At 37.6% G+C, this 15,450-nt stretch overlaps 1 protein-coding gene across 5 annotated transcripts in view; it reads left to right on the top strand.

Moving 5' to 3' along the window:
• The window catches only part of LOC139964560 (junctophilin-2-like), a 73,736-nt gene that overhangs the window by 32,218 nt on the left and 26,068 nt on the right, over nt 1–15,450 (top strand). For all 5 annotated transcript variants that reach the window (XM_071966241.1, XM_071966276.1, XM_071966249.1 and 2 more), the window contains exon 3: nt 12,522–13,326. In XM_071966241.1, the coding sequence (XP_071822342.1) occupies nt 12,522–13,326 (805 nt within the window). The remainder of the gene's footprint in view (nt 1–12,521; nt 13,327–15,450) is intronic.

The following is a 15,450-nucleotide window of genomic DNA, read 5'->3' on the forward strand; positions in this document are numbered from 1 at the left end:
TTATAGAGAGAGAGCAAAAAAGCAAGTACTTTAATTAGCAATTAGGAAATTTATGTGTCACAGCTAAGTTTGAAAGAAAAACAAACAAAAAAACAGTCACTTGATAATTAAGTCAAGTACTGTAACACCTACTGTTAGAGACTTAATGCCATGATGACGTGAAAGTTGAGTCGTTTCATGTTTTCTTGCAAACCATTGCTAATTGAGCTCAGAGGACTCATCAGAGATAAAAATGCTCATCTCACTCTGGTAGACAGTAACTGTGGTTTAATTTATTCGGCATATTAATTCATGACTGCTTTACAACACAAAACATGTTTACACTTCAAGTTTTCAACTGATCAATTACCAACATTGTCAAAATTTTCAATATTGCGTCTACTATCAGTGTTAAAATGTTTCCATTTAATTTGATGTCTCAGAGAGCTCTGTAAAATGCATCAAGTTGTAGCTACAATAATACTCGTCAAATTTTGAACATAATTCAGCATTCTAGCAACTTTTGCGGCATTTATGATATATATAGTTTAAAAAAGTTTCCCAAAAACGTACGGCCCACAATCTTGGATACGCTGTCCCTTAGTTAAAGGGTGTGAAGACTCGCGCACAAAGAAACGTCTAATGCCGTTAATCTGACCTAGTTTCGAATGAGGTGTAACAGAAGTGTTAGACACCACCATCGATCCCGGAAAATACACACACAGCTTGCTACCGTCGGTAATTAGACACTAGTGTACAGTCAGTACATACAGCTACAATACCCACAATACAGTGTACATAGCAGGGATGGACATCTCAGGTCTAGATAAAAGATAACAAGGTATCACGTTTCATTACTGTCTGCATTTTTGTAGCGACACGAACAAAACGTCACTTGCAAGCAACAGAAAGTTAACTTTTTCAGATGGCGGCACGCGGCTTGGGGCGAGTCTTCAATGCCTTTAAGGCCTTACGCTGAAATACGGTACCTGTAGGATGTTCACATCAAACGTCAGGAAATGGAGTGAAACTGCCTGACACATGTATGCTCATCTGAATGCACAGGACCAAGTAACTCTAAAAACAGGAAGGAAGCAATCATAAGGTACTGTAATTCTATCCGCATGAAGATCGAACCGCGACAGGAATCACCGAAACCAAGAAAGGAAAATGAAAGAAAGATGAATTATTAGAGGTACGAAGAGGATGATGGTTAGCTGTATTAATATACTCCGAGTAAGGTTACCTAAATCAATTGTTGATCTTATTTAAGAATCTAAAAGCTTTTACAGGTTGACGATATAACCTCCCCCCTCCCCCCCCCCCCCAGAGAAGAGAAAAATATGCTTGAATGGTGAAATTATGATACGTACAGTACATGTTCAGTTTTTCAAATTTGGTGACAATGATTTAGAGGCTAGGATGCATGCAGGGTGGAGCAGGGAGGATGTCGAGGAGGATGGAGGAGAGCGGGATGTCCAGATGATTTAAAGAACCGCTCATTCAGTCAGCTAGCAGTACCATCTCCATCACTTCTTCTTGCTTGGTATTCCAGTTACATAAATTTTGGAGGAAATATTAACAACAACATCATACCAAAATATAATCACAAACATTTATTCACACAGAAACAATGCACCGTACCGTATACATGTATATTTTTGCTCAAATTATGCCTCATACTTTACTGGTATATTTCCCAAGAGTTTTTGTAAAATTTGTTTTTCCAACCTCGCAGTCTCTTTCTCTCTGTGTCTCTCCGATATATTTGTCACGGTTGTGATCCTTTTTAAGCAACCAGCAATTTTATTTTTGCATTAATTTTCACTTTTTGGAGTAATTCATAAGCTTTAAAGTGATTAAATATAGACGAAGCAACTTTCCAAATAATTGCTTAGGGCCCCATAGGAGAGAGGCTAGGGAGTACGGTGTTTGAGGAGGGAAGAAGAAGCTATCGCTACCAATGCAGATCCAGTCGGCTGTTTGTCGATGTTGTGTCACTCCCGGCCGTTCTGGAAATTGCATCTGCAGGCCTCATTATGGATAACGTTTTCAAAACTAAATTCGGGTGGCATGTACGCTCTTGGCATAAAAGCCTGAACTGAAGGGGAGGGAAGTGGTCAATGAGATTTTGAAGATGGTTTGGAGGGATGATGGCATGCTGTTGGCATGACGACAACCATTCATTTTCTAATAATCGGGATGATGATTTAATCACCCAGGATGTGACATAGGCTAGAGTGTGTTGTTAACTGCTGTTTCCTTCTACGTCCAGTAATCGTAGAGCTACATAGGTTGTTGATCTGAATTTTACGGGCTGTGGATGATCAATATGATGGGGAAGCTGAGGAACCGATTTGGCTTCGAGCTATATTTTTCACTCGGGTTGTAATGTATTAACTGCAGTGTTGTGATAAATGACGAAGCTAGGTAATATATTACACATAATTGGATATACCCCCTCATTTAATATGAGATCTATGTCTTAAAAATATATATATTTTTTTACCCCTAATTGCAGTTATTAATCATTTAATCCAAATACAATGTGTTTCCCTCAAATATGATGTTTTGTAGCATAATTTACAAACCTCATAGCCTGCTTTTATTACCATGGCAGAGTTAGTGGATTATATTATGGTCACAGCTTTAAGTATTTAAGTATTTCAGATCCTCCTGCAATCAGGAACTCGCAAAGAAGCCTCAATGTCTTATCATAGCCGCAAGCTGATCAAAATCAGTCTATTAGTTTCATATTTAACGTCCATGATTAGGTCCCAGTTGTCTCTATCTCTCTCTCTTTTTCCAAAAAAAGATTCATCTCTAAAGGAAAGATCAAAGCCAAGCAACACTCTTGTAGTGAAGATGCTTATAATGATGAACAATTCCATAAAACAGATTAATAAAATTAGATTCTATTCGGAAATGTCAAATCCTGTAAAATGTTCCATCATAGTAGACCGATAATGATATCATCAAGTCTAAAATAGACAAACCAGAACTGCTTCTGTTTCAATGTTAAATTGAAATTCGGTTAATGACTCTCTTAATATTTCATTTGACTGATAAAGATGGTGTATATTACAAAACAAAACATTGATAGAGTGATTTGTGAAGATTTTAACCTTTCTTCTTAATACTGCAATCGGCTTAAATAGCAAGATTATTTTACTAAAAATAGAGATTTTACTCACAGCGGCAACAACAATTAAATTGCAAATAATAAACATGGCCTCTCTGACATGGCTTCTTTAGACCAATTGAAGAAGATGATAGCTGTTTGTGGTAGTTATTCATTTATTCCAAGCATCTTTCTCTCATAAAATAAAGATGATGGGTTCAGCTGTGTTCTTTTTAATGTCATCCTCTGAAGGTATGGAATTTATACAAGTTTATCCCCATGAAAAACAGGGCCATGAAAGGATCATGCATGTTCTAATGGTTTTTTAAGTCTATTTTCAGACTTTGACATTTGTGGTAGGAACAATTTCATGAGCTACAGGGAATGTATAGCCAATTCACTCTCACAGATGATCTGATTTTAACGCCATTTGAAAAGAAACAAATTTTGTCTCCTGTTGCCCCCCCCCCCCCAATATCCCCTGGAGGTTTGCATCTTAAAATTGTTTCTTGTGCAGTAGTAAATTACTAATTTAAGCAAATAATTTTATAAAACTCACATTCAGTGTGTTTATATGAACTTTTAAAAGCAGATATCCAAAAGAGATTGTCCCACTTTTGGCAACAAAAATATATTGTCCTGCACGAAAACTAAATTCACTTGTTTTTCTAAAGGTCTCTGTGACGTTCAAATATATCAGTTTCTTAAGAAGCGTGACATCATCGTTTTCAACACACATACATATGATTGAATTGTTTATAAGGTTTAGTGAGTTAACTTTTCTAATAATAATTCTAATAATTAAAAGTATCCTCTTAGCTAGAATTGCTTGAAAGTTTGCACCATATGCAACAGTCGGTTAGGGTCACCAGAGTCATAGCTGCACAGTAGATATTGCAAGCAAACACAGTTGATATGATATAGACATCAAGTACTTTAGTATGATGAAATCAAGTGGTAAAATGTTGTTGTTGTACCCGCTTCCATGAACTTTTATCCCGGATGTTGGCAAAGAGCGCTGAATTTGTATTCTAGGCAAATCCTTAATCCCTTGAGCTACTTTGCCAAGAAAAAAAAAAGTGACCTCCATTTCCTTTCCCACAAATAGTCAGATGTTTTTAGTCTTCAATTTGTGTTTTTTCCTTTCCACTCTCCATATAGTAGTGGAGAATCTTGTGTTATATCCTATATCTACATATATACATATACATACATACATACATATGATGATCGAACCTATCAGTAGTACGGATGAGAGATTGCTTCTCTCAAAATTCACGTGGGTGTCAGGAGCTTCTCGAGTTGCAGTAATCTGAATAAGGGAGAGGAATCTGTAGTTCCAGTATTAGGGAACTTGTATATTAAATGAAAGACAGCTATATTTGACATGGAGCAGTCTCGAAGACGATCGCTATTTCGCCACCCCCCCCCAAACCTTAATTGTGCTAAAAGTTTGCTTAAACGGTTCATGATTCCTCTCCCGGCCATGCTATCATAGAGAAGAAGGTTCCATGTTAAATTGGACAATTAAATGTCTCAGGTGTAGGAGGAAACAAATATAATAACGCTAGGAGGGTGGTCTATAATACCTGTAGAAGTTTGAGCCTGGGCGACCAGTATTTGTATTTCTAGCATATTAGGAGGCAGTAGTGATGGCCTTGAAGGCAGCTCTGATTGCCATGGCAAAATCCTAGATGCTAGGTACCGTGTGCTTACATAACTCACATAAATTGTAAGTTTTGGCATCACTGGAGACAGCAGATTTTGAATGCATTAATAATTACGATGCTTTCCAAAATTAAGGATGGCAAATACAGTGGGTAAGGACACTGGACTTCAGTATAATCCTGAGGCCACTAGTTCAAATCCAGTTGCACCCTCAAAACTTCCTTAAATATGCTCTTTCAAAATCTGTTTAGCACTATTCAATTGTTGATTTACCCACCAATTTTCATAATACTGAAATCAAATCTAGGCCCTATTTCACCAATAGGCACAGAGACACAATCGTGACTATACCTAGCCTACTTTGCATATAAAACTTGGGACATTCAGGGAATAATTTAGTGTTTTAATTTCTTTGTAATAGTTTTGATGGTTCTGAACTTTTGTCCCACTCGTATAAAATACTAGATTGTACTTGTGTACACAAAACTGCTGTTCGTCTTAAATTTCATTCGTATAGCGATTTGATGACTTTGCATGGCATTTTGCAAGGCGGAGTGTATAGCCTAGTGGTTAACGCCGGCGTCTCCCAGTCATGAGATCCCCGGTTCGATTCCCCGCCGACAGCAATGTGTGTCGTCTGGCAAGGGTGTTGTTCAATAACAACTTCCTGACATGGACGTTAAATGAATGTGTGCCGAGAGATTGGCTTCGGTCAGCTTGCGAGTCAATAAGCCTCCATGGCTTCTTTCGCGAGTTCCTGCTTGCGGGAAGATCACATATACATACATACATACATACATTTTACGAGGCATACCGTATAGATTATTCGCCTGACCTTTTGTTATTTTTTGTAGCTGGTAAGGTGATTTAATCACCAGTTATTTGGAACCATTTCATGAGATGTAATGCTTCCTAGCAGTCATGAAAACATTGCTCTGTTCAGAGCAAAACGTTTAATGGCAGTACGTCGGGCGGTCTTCTGAGGCAACCAGATTTGTATCTGCATAACCAAAATCAGCTGTGGAGGTTGTCCGGTCGACAACTAGTTGTTTATCCCCGGAAAAGGGTGAAATGATAAATTGCTAGATCATCATTTAAGCTGGTGTTCTATTCACCAAACCTACACATCTCTCCAACAGTGTACGAATTGGTCAATGTTGATTCACTACATCTTTCCGGATACCAAATTTGTCGTTCGGACAACATGTCAGACCTGGTTGTCCTAGGGATGCAGCCAGACAATAAATTCCTTGAAAGTTTGCCTTGCTATTATAGCTAAGTACTCATCTTTTATATCTGATGAGAGATCCATTCTAGTTACAGTATGTCTTCCCAACTTTATACACATCCAAACACTATTTATACTAAGGTATAGATGATGTAAATCAAATGTTAGGAGGCCTAAGTGCTTGTACATCTGAAAATAATTTATGGCTGCGATTTCTTCCAGGCAGTTTCATGTTTCTATGAAAATACTCTTAATTTACCCAGATGAGTTTGTTTCTATATAAACCGTATCCATGGAAATATCATATACAAATTGGTTATTAGTGACAATTTTACCACCAAGAAACCCAATGCAAAATTGCTTTGTAATAATAACAAGACCAAAAAAGTTGTTTTTAAATTAAATTTCACAGAACAAATCCAACGTTTTGTAGATCTGTGTTTTGAAATCAGTTTTGGTTGTTGTGATCATTTTCTCTATATTTGGGTCAAGCAATGGTATTGTTGTGGTCCCTAGAGATGTTCCCCTTGGGATACAGTATATGGCAATTAATATGCTTATAACGTTTTGAACATTAGTAGGTTTTTATTCCTGTACCTGAAGTTCAATAGTCATGCAATTTACAATTTTACAACATTTGACACCAATTTGATAAAAATTATGGTGTCTTCGCTTATACACTTCTTTCTTTACAAAGAAATTCAGTAATGTATAGATATATTGGGTTGCTTATACATTTCTTTACAAAGAAAGTCCAGTACTGTATATATATATATATATATATATATATATATATATATATATATGTATACATATATATATATATACATATATATATTTATATTTATATATTTATATATTTATATATATATATATATATATATATATATATATATATATATATATTTATATGAAAATTGTAATGAGTTGGAAAATCAAGAACAGTGAAAAAACTTCCAGCCCTCATTGGGATTCGAACCCGGGCCTCCCGCTCTGTACGCGGACACCCTAACCACTAGGCTATGGACGCTGATTGTATGTCCAGTGGTTCGAAACCGGGAAGGAAGGTCGTAATTCCACTGTAGGCATTTGTCACCTGTATCTAACAATACTTAAGTTCTGTTTTTGGTGACATATTTTGCCTTACCCTAGAGATCAAACATGATGCTAACCAACTCGAAATCATTTGTGATTCCAAAAGCCCTATTTCGAAAGAGATACTTTGAACAGACTTTATGTTAATGAAATGGAGGTAAATGACAAAGGCAAATGAATATATATAAATGAAAATCGTAATGAATTGGAAAATCAAGAACAGTGAAAAAACTTCCAGCCTCCACTGGGATTCGAACCCGGGCCTTAACAACTCAATTGCTATTGAACCATTACATTGCTTTAACTAACCTAATTGGTCAATACTGGTTATATCACTAAAATGCTATTCACATAACAATACCATTTATACCAATATACTATATGCTAGGCCAAGTTGATGAATTAGTGTACTCCTGTTTGAACACACACCAAAAAAAGTTTTCAGTGTTCAGTGCTAGTATGGAAATATGCAAAGTAGAAGGTAAAAGTGAGATTTTTAGTATATAAACACACATGAAATTACCAATGAGAGTAAAATATTTACAGAATATATTCTAGAGCCAGAGCTACAGTTGGATAACCTTTTATTGACATTCTCTGTTTTACTCATCTTTCAACCTGGATACTTTGGTTGCAACGGCAAATTTTCAATGGTAGTCCGGATGTCTGGTAGTCTGAGACGAACCTTCTTTTCAAACAACCAAAATCAGCTGTGGCAGTTTATATCAAATTCATATTGCATTGTAACTAGATACTGTATATACTCCTAAATAGGTAAAATGATATTTGTTATCATTGCAATACTGGTGTTCTATTCAAACAATGTAATTAGGCCTGGTTGTCCAGGGGAATACGAGAAAAATATCCTTAAAACTTGCAGTATGGTTCCCCTTTAAAGGCAAGTGTACGTTTGTATGTGTGTGTTGACTAAGCAGAGAAGCATTCCAGAGAGCATTTTAATCGCGCCTGATGTGAATATGTGTTGACAGCATACAGAGATAGCGTGGGCCATGTGACATATAAACATCCGTGTGTCGGGTTAGGACAGGCGCATATATATCGAGTAAGTCATGCCGCACAGTAGCCTACATATACATGTAGATCTACACACACATGGCTATAGGTTTTGTAATAAACACGTGTCCATTGACTATAGGCACTAGCTGAAGCTATACTGAAAAGTTAAATCATGACTTGTTTCAAGCATTAATGATAATGAGGAAACAAAAGCTAGGCTGTGTGCTTAAAATACTATTTAACACACTGTGGACACTAATTGATATTACAGTATTTCCCTCTCTGATCATCTCTTACTTATCAGCTTATCTCCTACAGCCTACAGAAAATGCACTCCTATCTATCTAGCTTATATCAATTGTTATAAATTATTTTGCATTTCCCCCACCCCCCCCCACTTTTGGAGTGAATATTGTGTATGGTAGACAGGATAGTCATCTTCATCAGTAAATATTCAAACCAGTAAGCTTTGCGATTAACCATTCCATTTTTAATTATATATTCCGTTTAATTTTATATATATACTGTGTGTGACTATATGGACTCATTATTATTCTGGTATATAGCCTTGCAACTTTATCTCTAAGCAAATGACCTACTGGTAATATTGAATCTTTAACTCCTGGTAATTCCCAACTCGGTTTAGTCCTCTGAAGTAACATGACCATGTTTTGATGGATAGGTTTCCATAAAGGCTTCCTCGTCCTCTTAGGTTTTTTTCCCTCCCTTCCTAAAATTGGCCCCAAGTGCATTGAAATGGTCGCAGATAAGGAGAGGTTGACGTAGATTTTCGCTGTGAGGATATCCACAAATCTCATCATTTCAGTCGGCTAAAATGTAGCAATTCTGTCAGGATCGGTTTCCGTTCACGGAAGGAGAAGCTTTGATTGGTCAGTAGGATCCCCATCCTGTGTACATTTGATCTGTCAATATAAGAAAGAACGGTTTCCAAAGAAATATAAACAGTGTCCTACAGAGTTAATTGTGGCAGGTTATAACTCACAGTAGCCTACTAATGCTGCTCATAATATGCACAAACAACTCTGAAAGCAACAGAAAGTCACCTTCGGGAAACTAAGAGTACTTTTTAATTGTAAGAAAAAATGTCAAAAAAAGAAAAGATATAATCTAAACTTGATGAAAATGTTCAGAAAGGTTGCATTTGTTTCTATAAGTCTTCTGTACATACATATGCTGGAGGCTTATTAACCATCGTGTCGTTGAGAAAGTGCTGATAGATACATATTTTCTGGGAGCATTTAACCAATTGTGTTGTTGATAAAGTGCTGATAGATACATATATTCTGGAAGCATAAACCAATCATGTTGTTGAGAAAGTGTCAATAGATACATATATTCTGGAAGCATAACCAATCGTGTTAGAACCATTAAAAATTTGCCATGCATTGACCTGTCTACGTAGTATGACTGTTCATCATACTTTTGGGCCATTCTCTGGAAAATGAAACTGGCATGAAAAAACTAAAGTGTTCATCAGGACCAAATGTTATATTGTTTGTTTTAGAGGGATACCTCAAGTTTTCTGTTTCATTTATTTTTCATTAAAATTACCACCATAACATACAAATTTGCATTAATTTGCATTATTGTAAGTTTTAGCCAAAATTTGTAGTTTTTAACTGTATATTTGTTTTTCTACATGGGTATCTAGAAATAATATTTCAGTTATCAACTATCACATGGAGGCAGTTATACATAGGTTAATTTATTTCATTCCTAAAGCAGAGGTGCCTGATCTTCAATTCTTTGTTAATAATGGGTGCTAATTGGCATACTATTGATGTCACACACGTGACCAAAATAACGCAAAAGTTTTTATAAAAAGTAACTGATGTGCCTTCTGATGTCCACACTTGATATGCAACCGTTCTTGGTAAAGACTGTTAGTTCTGCAAAATATCCAGTCAAATAATTATTACTACGATTAAGTAATTGCCTCTAATTAGTCATCACACACGTAACCGATGGTCACATGTGTGACATGGTCACGTGTGTGACAATGAAGCCCTAAGTTGAGCAGTCAACAAAACTAAATGGACTAAATATCGTTAGCAGATTGGTTTGTTATGTGTGTGTGGCCTGACAACAGTGTAATATGCAAATGAGAAAAGCCCCATCCAATGATTGCAGCAGCACTGTGGACTTGGACTGTTGTTATGTCATGAGTGTGTGGCATAACAACAGTGTCATGCAAATGAGAAAAGCTTCATCCAATGTAATTGCAGCAGCACTGTGGACTTGGACTGTTGTTATGTAATGTGTGTATGGCATGACAACAGTGTTATATGCAAATGAGGAAAGCTTCATCCAATGAAATTGCAGCATCCATGAAAATGCAGAATGTCACACACGTGACCCAACAATGTCACACACGTGACCCTCCAAATAGAATCAGGAAAACTGCATGTTTTAAAGTAATTCCTATGGAATATCAACATCAGTGCTGTTCTGTGGTCATTACTAAGTCAACATTTGCACTGCAAAAATTGCATATGCATGTTGCAAATTGCATGTGCAAATTCAAAATGTCACACACGTGACCCAACAATGTCACACACGTGACCAGATTTTTTTAGCTTATGTAGTATTATGCTAATTTTTAGAGGTGAAATATTTAGGTGAATGTCTTGTTAGAATGGAAACACATTAAGGTAGAAACATGAGAAATTAGGGTTATCCAGCCCTGTTAAAAACTGAGGAATTTGCCAATGTTTTTTTGTGCAAAAAAGCCAGTTTTATTTCACGTCACACACGTGACCGACCATTATATGACCTCTGCAAGCACGTGAATTTTCTGATTTTGGCTAAGCTATATGGTTTTGTAAAGAGTCCCCTAGTGCATACCTAAGTACTACAATCAACCCAACTACCTAAAAGAAGTTACTTAGTGGTAAAGTGCAAATCTCCCCATTTTTCCGTCACACACGTGACCGAGAATGGCCCTTTTGTAAAATATCTTTCCTAGGAATGATTAAAGGCTTCATAAAATCTTTTCTTTGATCTTCATCAGCTCATGATGAACAAATTGAGTTTCCTTTTGACTTTTCTTACATAACTAATTTTCAGGACATTGTAATTAAGACTGAAGATGTTGCTTAATTTGTGTGGTGTCTGTGTGTAGTACCACACTTCCCGTTCCCCTAAAATTAAGCATTCATCAAATGCAGCCTCGTCACAGAGCGGCTACAAGAAGCACGACTCTGTTTACCAATTTCTAAGCCGCCTTCTTTCCTCTATTTTTTTCTCTTTGATGAGAGGTAATTCCACCTCTTCATATTCTATGCCACATGCTCTGTGTTTGGAAGCAGCAGCAACATCTCAAGGAGTCGAAAAGCTTTTGGCTACTGGTTGTCATAGCGACTCATGCTTTCCGATGATGTATCTTGACAGGCAACAATAGGAAAAGCTACCGTAATCTTTTATTTTTAGGGTATTCAGCCAAAAGGAAAGATTGCAAATCTCTCTCTGAACGGTTCATATTTATTTCTTATAGGATGAAATTTGTCGTTCTAATAAAAGAGTGGTAGCCGTAGCAATCAGCGGATGAAGTGTTCAATATAATTCAAGGAAAAAGTTTTTTTTTTTTTTTATTGTCTTCGGGCTTTAAAGCAATTGTGATATTTTTACATTTGTTTGATAAATTGTGTACTTTACTATTGTTACAAACTTCATTGAATGCAAGATTTGAGAAAACATTTTGGTCGCAAAATTACGAATTGGTTTTTGGTAATTTTACAATAGTGGGCATACAGGCAACATTGATCTATGCAAGCACTATTTTTGTAGAGGTCAAAAGATAAACCTACTTGATGGGGTGGTATTATCTTGGAGTTAGAGATGAAAAAACCTTGAATCTCTGTGGCGTTAAACTGGGCAATAAGTAAACTATTTATTTATCTTGAAATGAAAAGATTCAGTAGATGACTTTATCCGTGTCAAGGTGATGAACTATTCACGTTGTATTTGTTACAGATAGATGGGGAGTGGTAACAGGAGCAAACATGTATGAAAGAGAGAGTGAATTCATGAAATTTCTGCTCTCTCTTGTAGCATACCGCACCAAAAGTATCTTCCCAGGCAAACACACTTTGCCATTCTTTGAATTTAGGTGCTTTTGAAATGATAAGAAAGCTGTGATCTCTAAAATCTTGTCCAGATCGTTCAAGATGCTTTTGTTCCCGCCCCCCACCCCCTTCTTAATTAGCAGTACATTAGGCTTTGCTAATTGCATTTCTTAGTTCTAATTGCAGTAAATGCATTAAATGTTGCAAATTGCCTACCTAACATGTTGAATCAGCCAACAACCACTGTTGAAGAAGATCCAGTACAGTATGTCTTTTCTATTGCATAGTTTCTTCAAATCAGTTTTTTTTTCTCCTTTATTTGTTGTAGGCATTTACCAAGGACAGTGGGTAGGTGGCATGAGACACGGCTTTGGCATCCGTAGCAGTGTACCGTATGGCATGGCAGCCATCGCCAGGCCCGCCCTGAGGACCTCCCTCACGTCCCTGCGCAGCGAACAAGAGAACGGTTCGGTCGCATCCGTCACAACCGAAAACTTTGGGCAGCGGGGCGGCTTTTGTTTGGAGGTGAACGACGACGCACAGTCAGACATCGAGAGCGTAAAGACAACCAGTACTTTCAGAAGGAGCGACAGTAAACGATCCAGCAAGAAATTAGGCTGGAGGAGCCGACGGAAGAAAGACAAAGCCGAGAGCACCGCGGGCGCGGATACGCCGGTCGGAAGCGTCTCGTCGCTCCGGGCCCATCTGTTCCACCAAGATTCCCTCCGAAGCAACGAGAGCACATTCAGCACGGGATCCATTGAATCTTCCACTTTTGACGGAGAAGCCTTACCCCTCCAGGAAGAAGCAGTGGGCGACGACGTCACGGAGACGTACATGGGCGAGTGGAAGCTGGACAAGCGGTCCGGCTATGGGGTCAGCCAGCGGTCCGACGGCTACGTGTACATCGGAGAGTGGCATAACAATAAGAGGCACGGGTACGGGACGTTCACTTACCCGGACGGGAAGAGAGAGGAAGGCAAGTGGAAAAACAATGCCCTGGTGTCTTCGGGAAAGAAGAAAGTGTTTGTGATGGGTGCTAAGAAAATCAGCGACAGGGTCGAGAAGGCCATAGCGCTCGCCAGGCAGGGCTCGACGTCAGCCAGACAGAAAGCAGACATCGCCATATCCAAGTGAGTATTATTTATGACACAATCGAAGGACAAGCGTGTATTTGTTGTGAAAGAATAGAACACACTGGTCAGAGGATTGCTCATCCTAGTTCACTCTTAACCCCCCTTCCCTGGCCCCATCCCCCATCAAGATGGTGTGAACAATCATCACACCACCCCATCCACTAAAGTACGGGAAAGTAGTGAGTCACCCTTTAAACGTTTTTTTGCATCAGATGTAAATTAGATTTGCCGCCCAACCAGTATGCATTCCGAAAAAAAAATCAAATTAATTGTTTTAATTTTAACTCACTCAAGATGGAGAAACCGGTATTAATTCATAAATTTACCTCCGGGACAAATAGAAAAGATTGGTCATTCCTATATATTAATATAGCGATTTAATATGTTTGGATCAAAACACGAAGGCGGATATATGCTCTCTTATTTCAAGTCTTTACTTGTACGCAGTTTGGCTGTTGCATGTTTTTCAGCAGAACCTCCCACTTGACATTCTCATGAATTGCCTTGTACTGTAGGTCGTCATTTGAGAACCGAGTTAACTCGGTGAGGACTCGTCGAGTAACCGCTATTTCCTATACCCAACTGACATTTATAATTAGATATATCTGATTCGACTGATTGATTACAGCCTCTTACATTTTCCATGTGGTTGATTTGGCTCTATGGAAAAGTGGTCACCTGCACAGAGCACAACATATTACACCTTAAACAACATACGTACACCTTAAACTACTGTCATGTTGAAGAACCTGAACAATTTTGTTGTTCGGTTATTTGAAACTCCTCTTCATTTCAACAAATCTCCTTGGGGCCACCGGCCGGAATTTCAAAATAAAAAAATACTTACGGAACTTTTGAGTTTAGCAATGTTTGAATTTGAATTTAGCAATGAATTTGAATGTAGCAATTTGAATTTAGCAACTTTGGAATTTAGCAATGTTTAGAGAAAAAAAGGGATACCTGCCAATACTGATAATCTATTGTTAGTATTCCAAAGTGCATGTTAATTCTCCTAACAAATAAGTCATTTAAAAAGAGATTTCGTAATTGCTGCTAATTCACATTGAAATATATATATATATATATATATATATATATACTGAAGTTTCTGTCAAAACTCAACACAGTCACTTAGTTTTGATAAGAAAGTAAAAGAAAAAGTGCTGCTATATTCCTCCCATACGTACTACAGCAGAACAGTGCTGATACGTACTGTACTGTACAGTTCATAGTCCATACGACACATGCAGGGGCTATAGTGCATTCTGGTGTTAACTGTCGTCGTCGACTGTGACGGAGGGAGAAACTCAGCTACTCTCTCATTAACCGGTTCAATATGTTGAACACAGATGAGCCGAAGATCAATTTGAGGGAGTGATGGCGATGTAATGTAATTTGCTTCTCTAAAACAGCTTGTGTACAGATCACTGGGGCAATTAGTCTGACATGAAGCTATGCTAGTGCTCGAGACCTACATTCGGTCTGTTAAAGGGGGATACGGAGGAAGACTCTTTTCGTTGCTTTTATTAAAGGCAGAAATCTAATCAACGGGCTAATAGACGGTAGTTAACTGCTTGTTTGGCATTTGTGTAAGCATGGCAGATGACGTCAGTTTCTTTTTTTCTTCTTTTTAGCTTTTGGCTTGTTGGACATTACAGCCCAAGCTGTGTAATAAAAATATATATAAATAAAAACACCTTCCGGTAAAGGATTGAAAAAGAGTGTGAGAATGAGCATTTTCAATGCTGCACCCAGCCATCTACGTACAGAAGGAATCTATTTTTTTTTGCAGAAATGTTGCAGATCAAGCTGTATTCAGGTTTTACTAAATTGTGTACTTACATTTATTTTTATATTGTCACAGAAATAGAAAATGATTTCATGATGTTGATTTGGCTGGACAGAATTTCTTATTTCTCACTTTTTTTGTCGTCATGTTGTTGTTTTGTGGTTAGGGACATGTAATAAATGTCCTTATAAATGAATATGAAAAAGATAGCCTTCTTCTATAGGGAATGACAATGTGAGAGGGAAGGGGGAAGGGGGGATCTCAGGTAAAAGGATAACAAATGCACCACAATTTGTTGTGTACTGTGTGATACTGTTTAGTACCTGATCCCT

The sequence above is a fragment of the Apostichopus japonicus genome, chromosome 3, assembly GCF_037975245.1.
Source record: "Apostichopus japonicus isolate 1M-3 chromosome 3, ASM3797524v1, whole genome shotgun sequence".
Lineage (NCBI taxonomy): Eukaryota > Metazoa > Echinodermata > Holothuroidea > Aspidochirotida > Stichopodidae > Apostichopus > Apostichopus japonicus.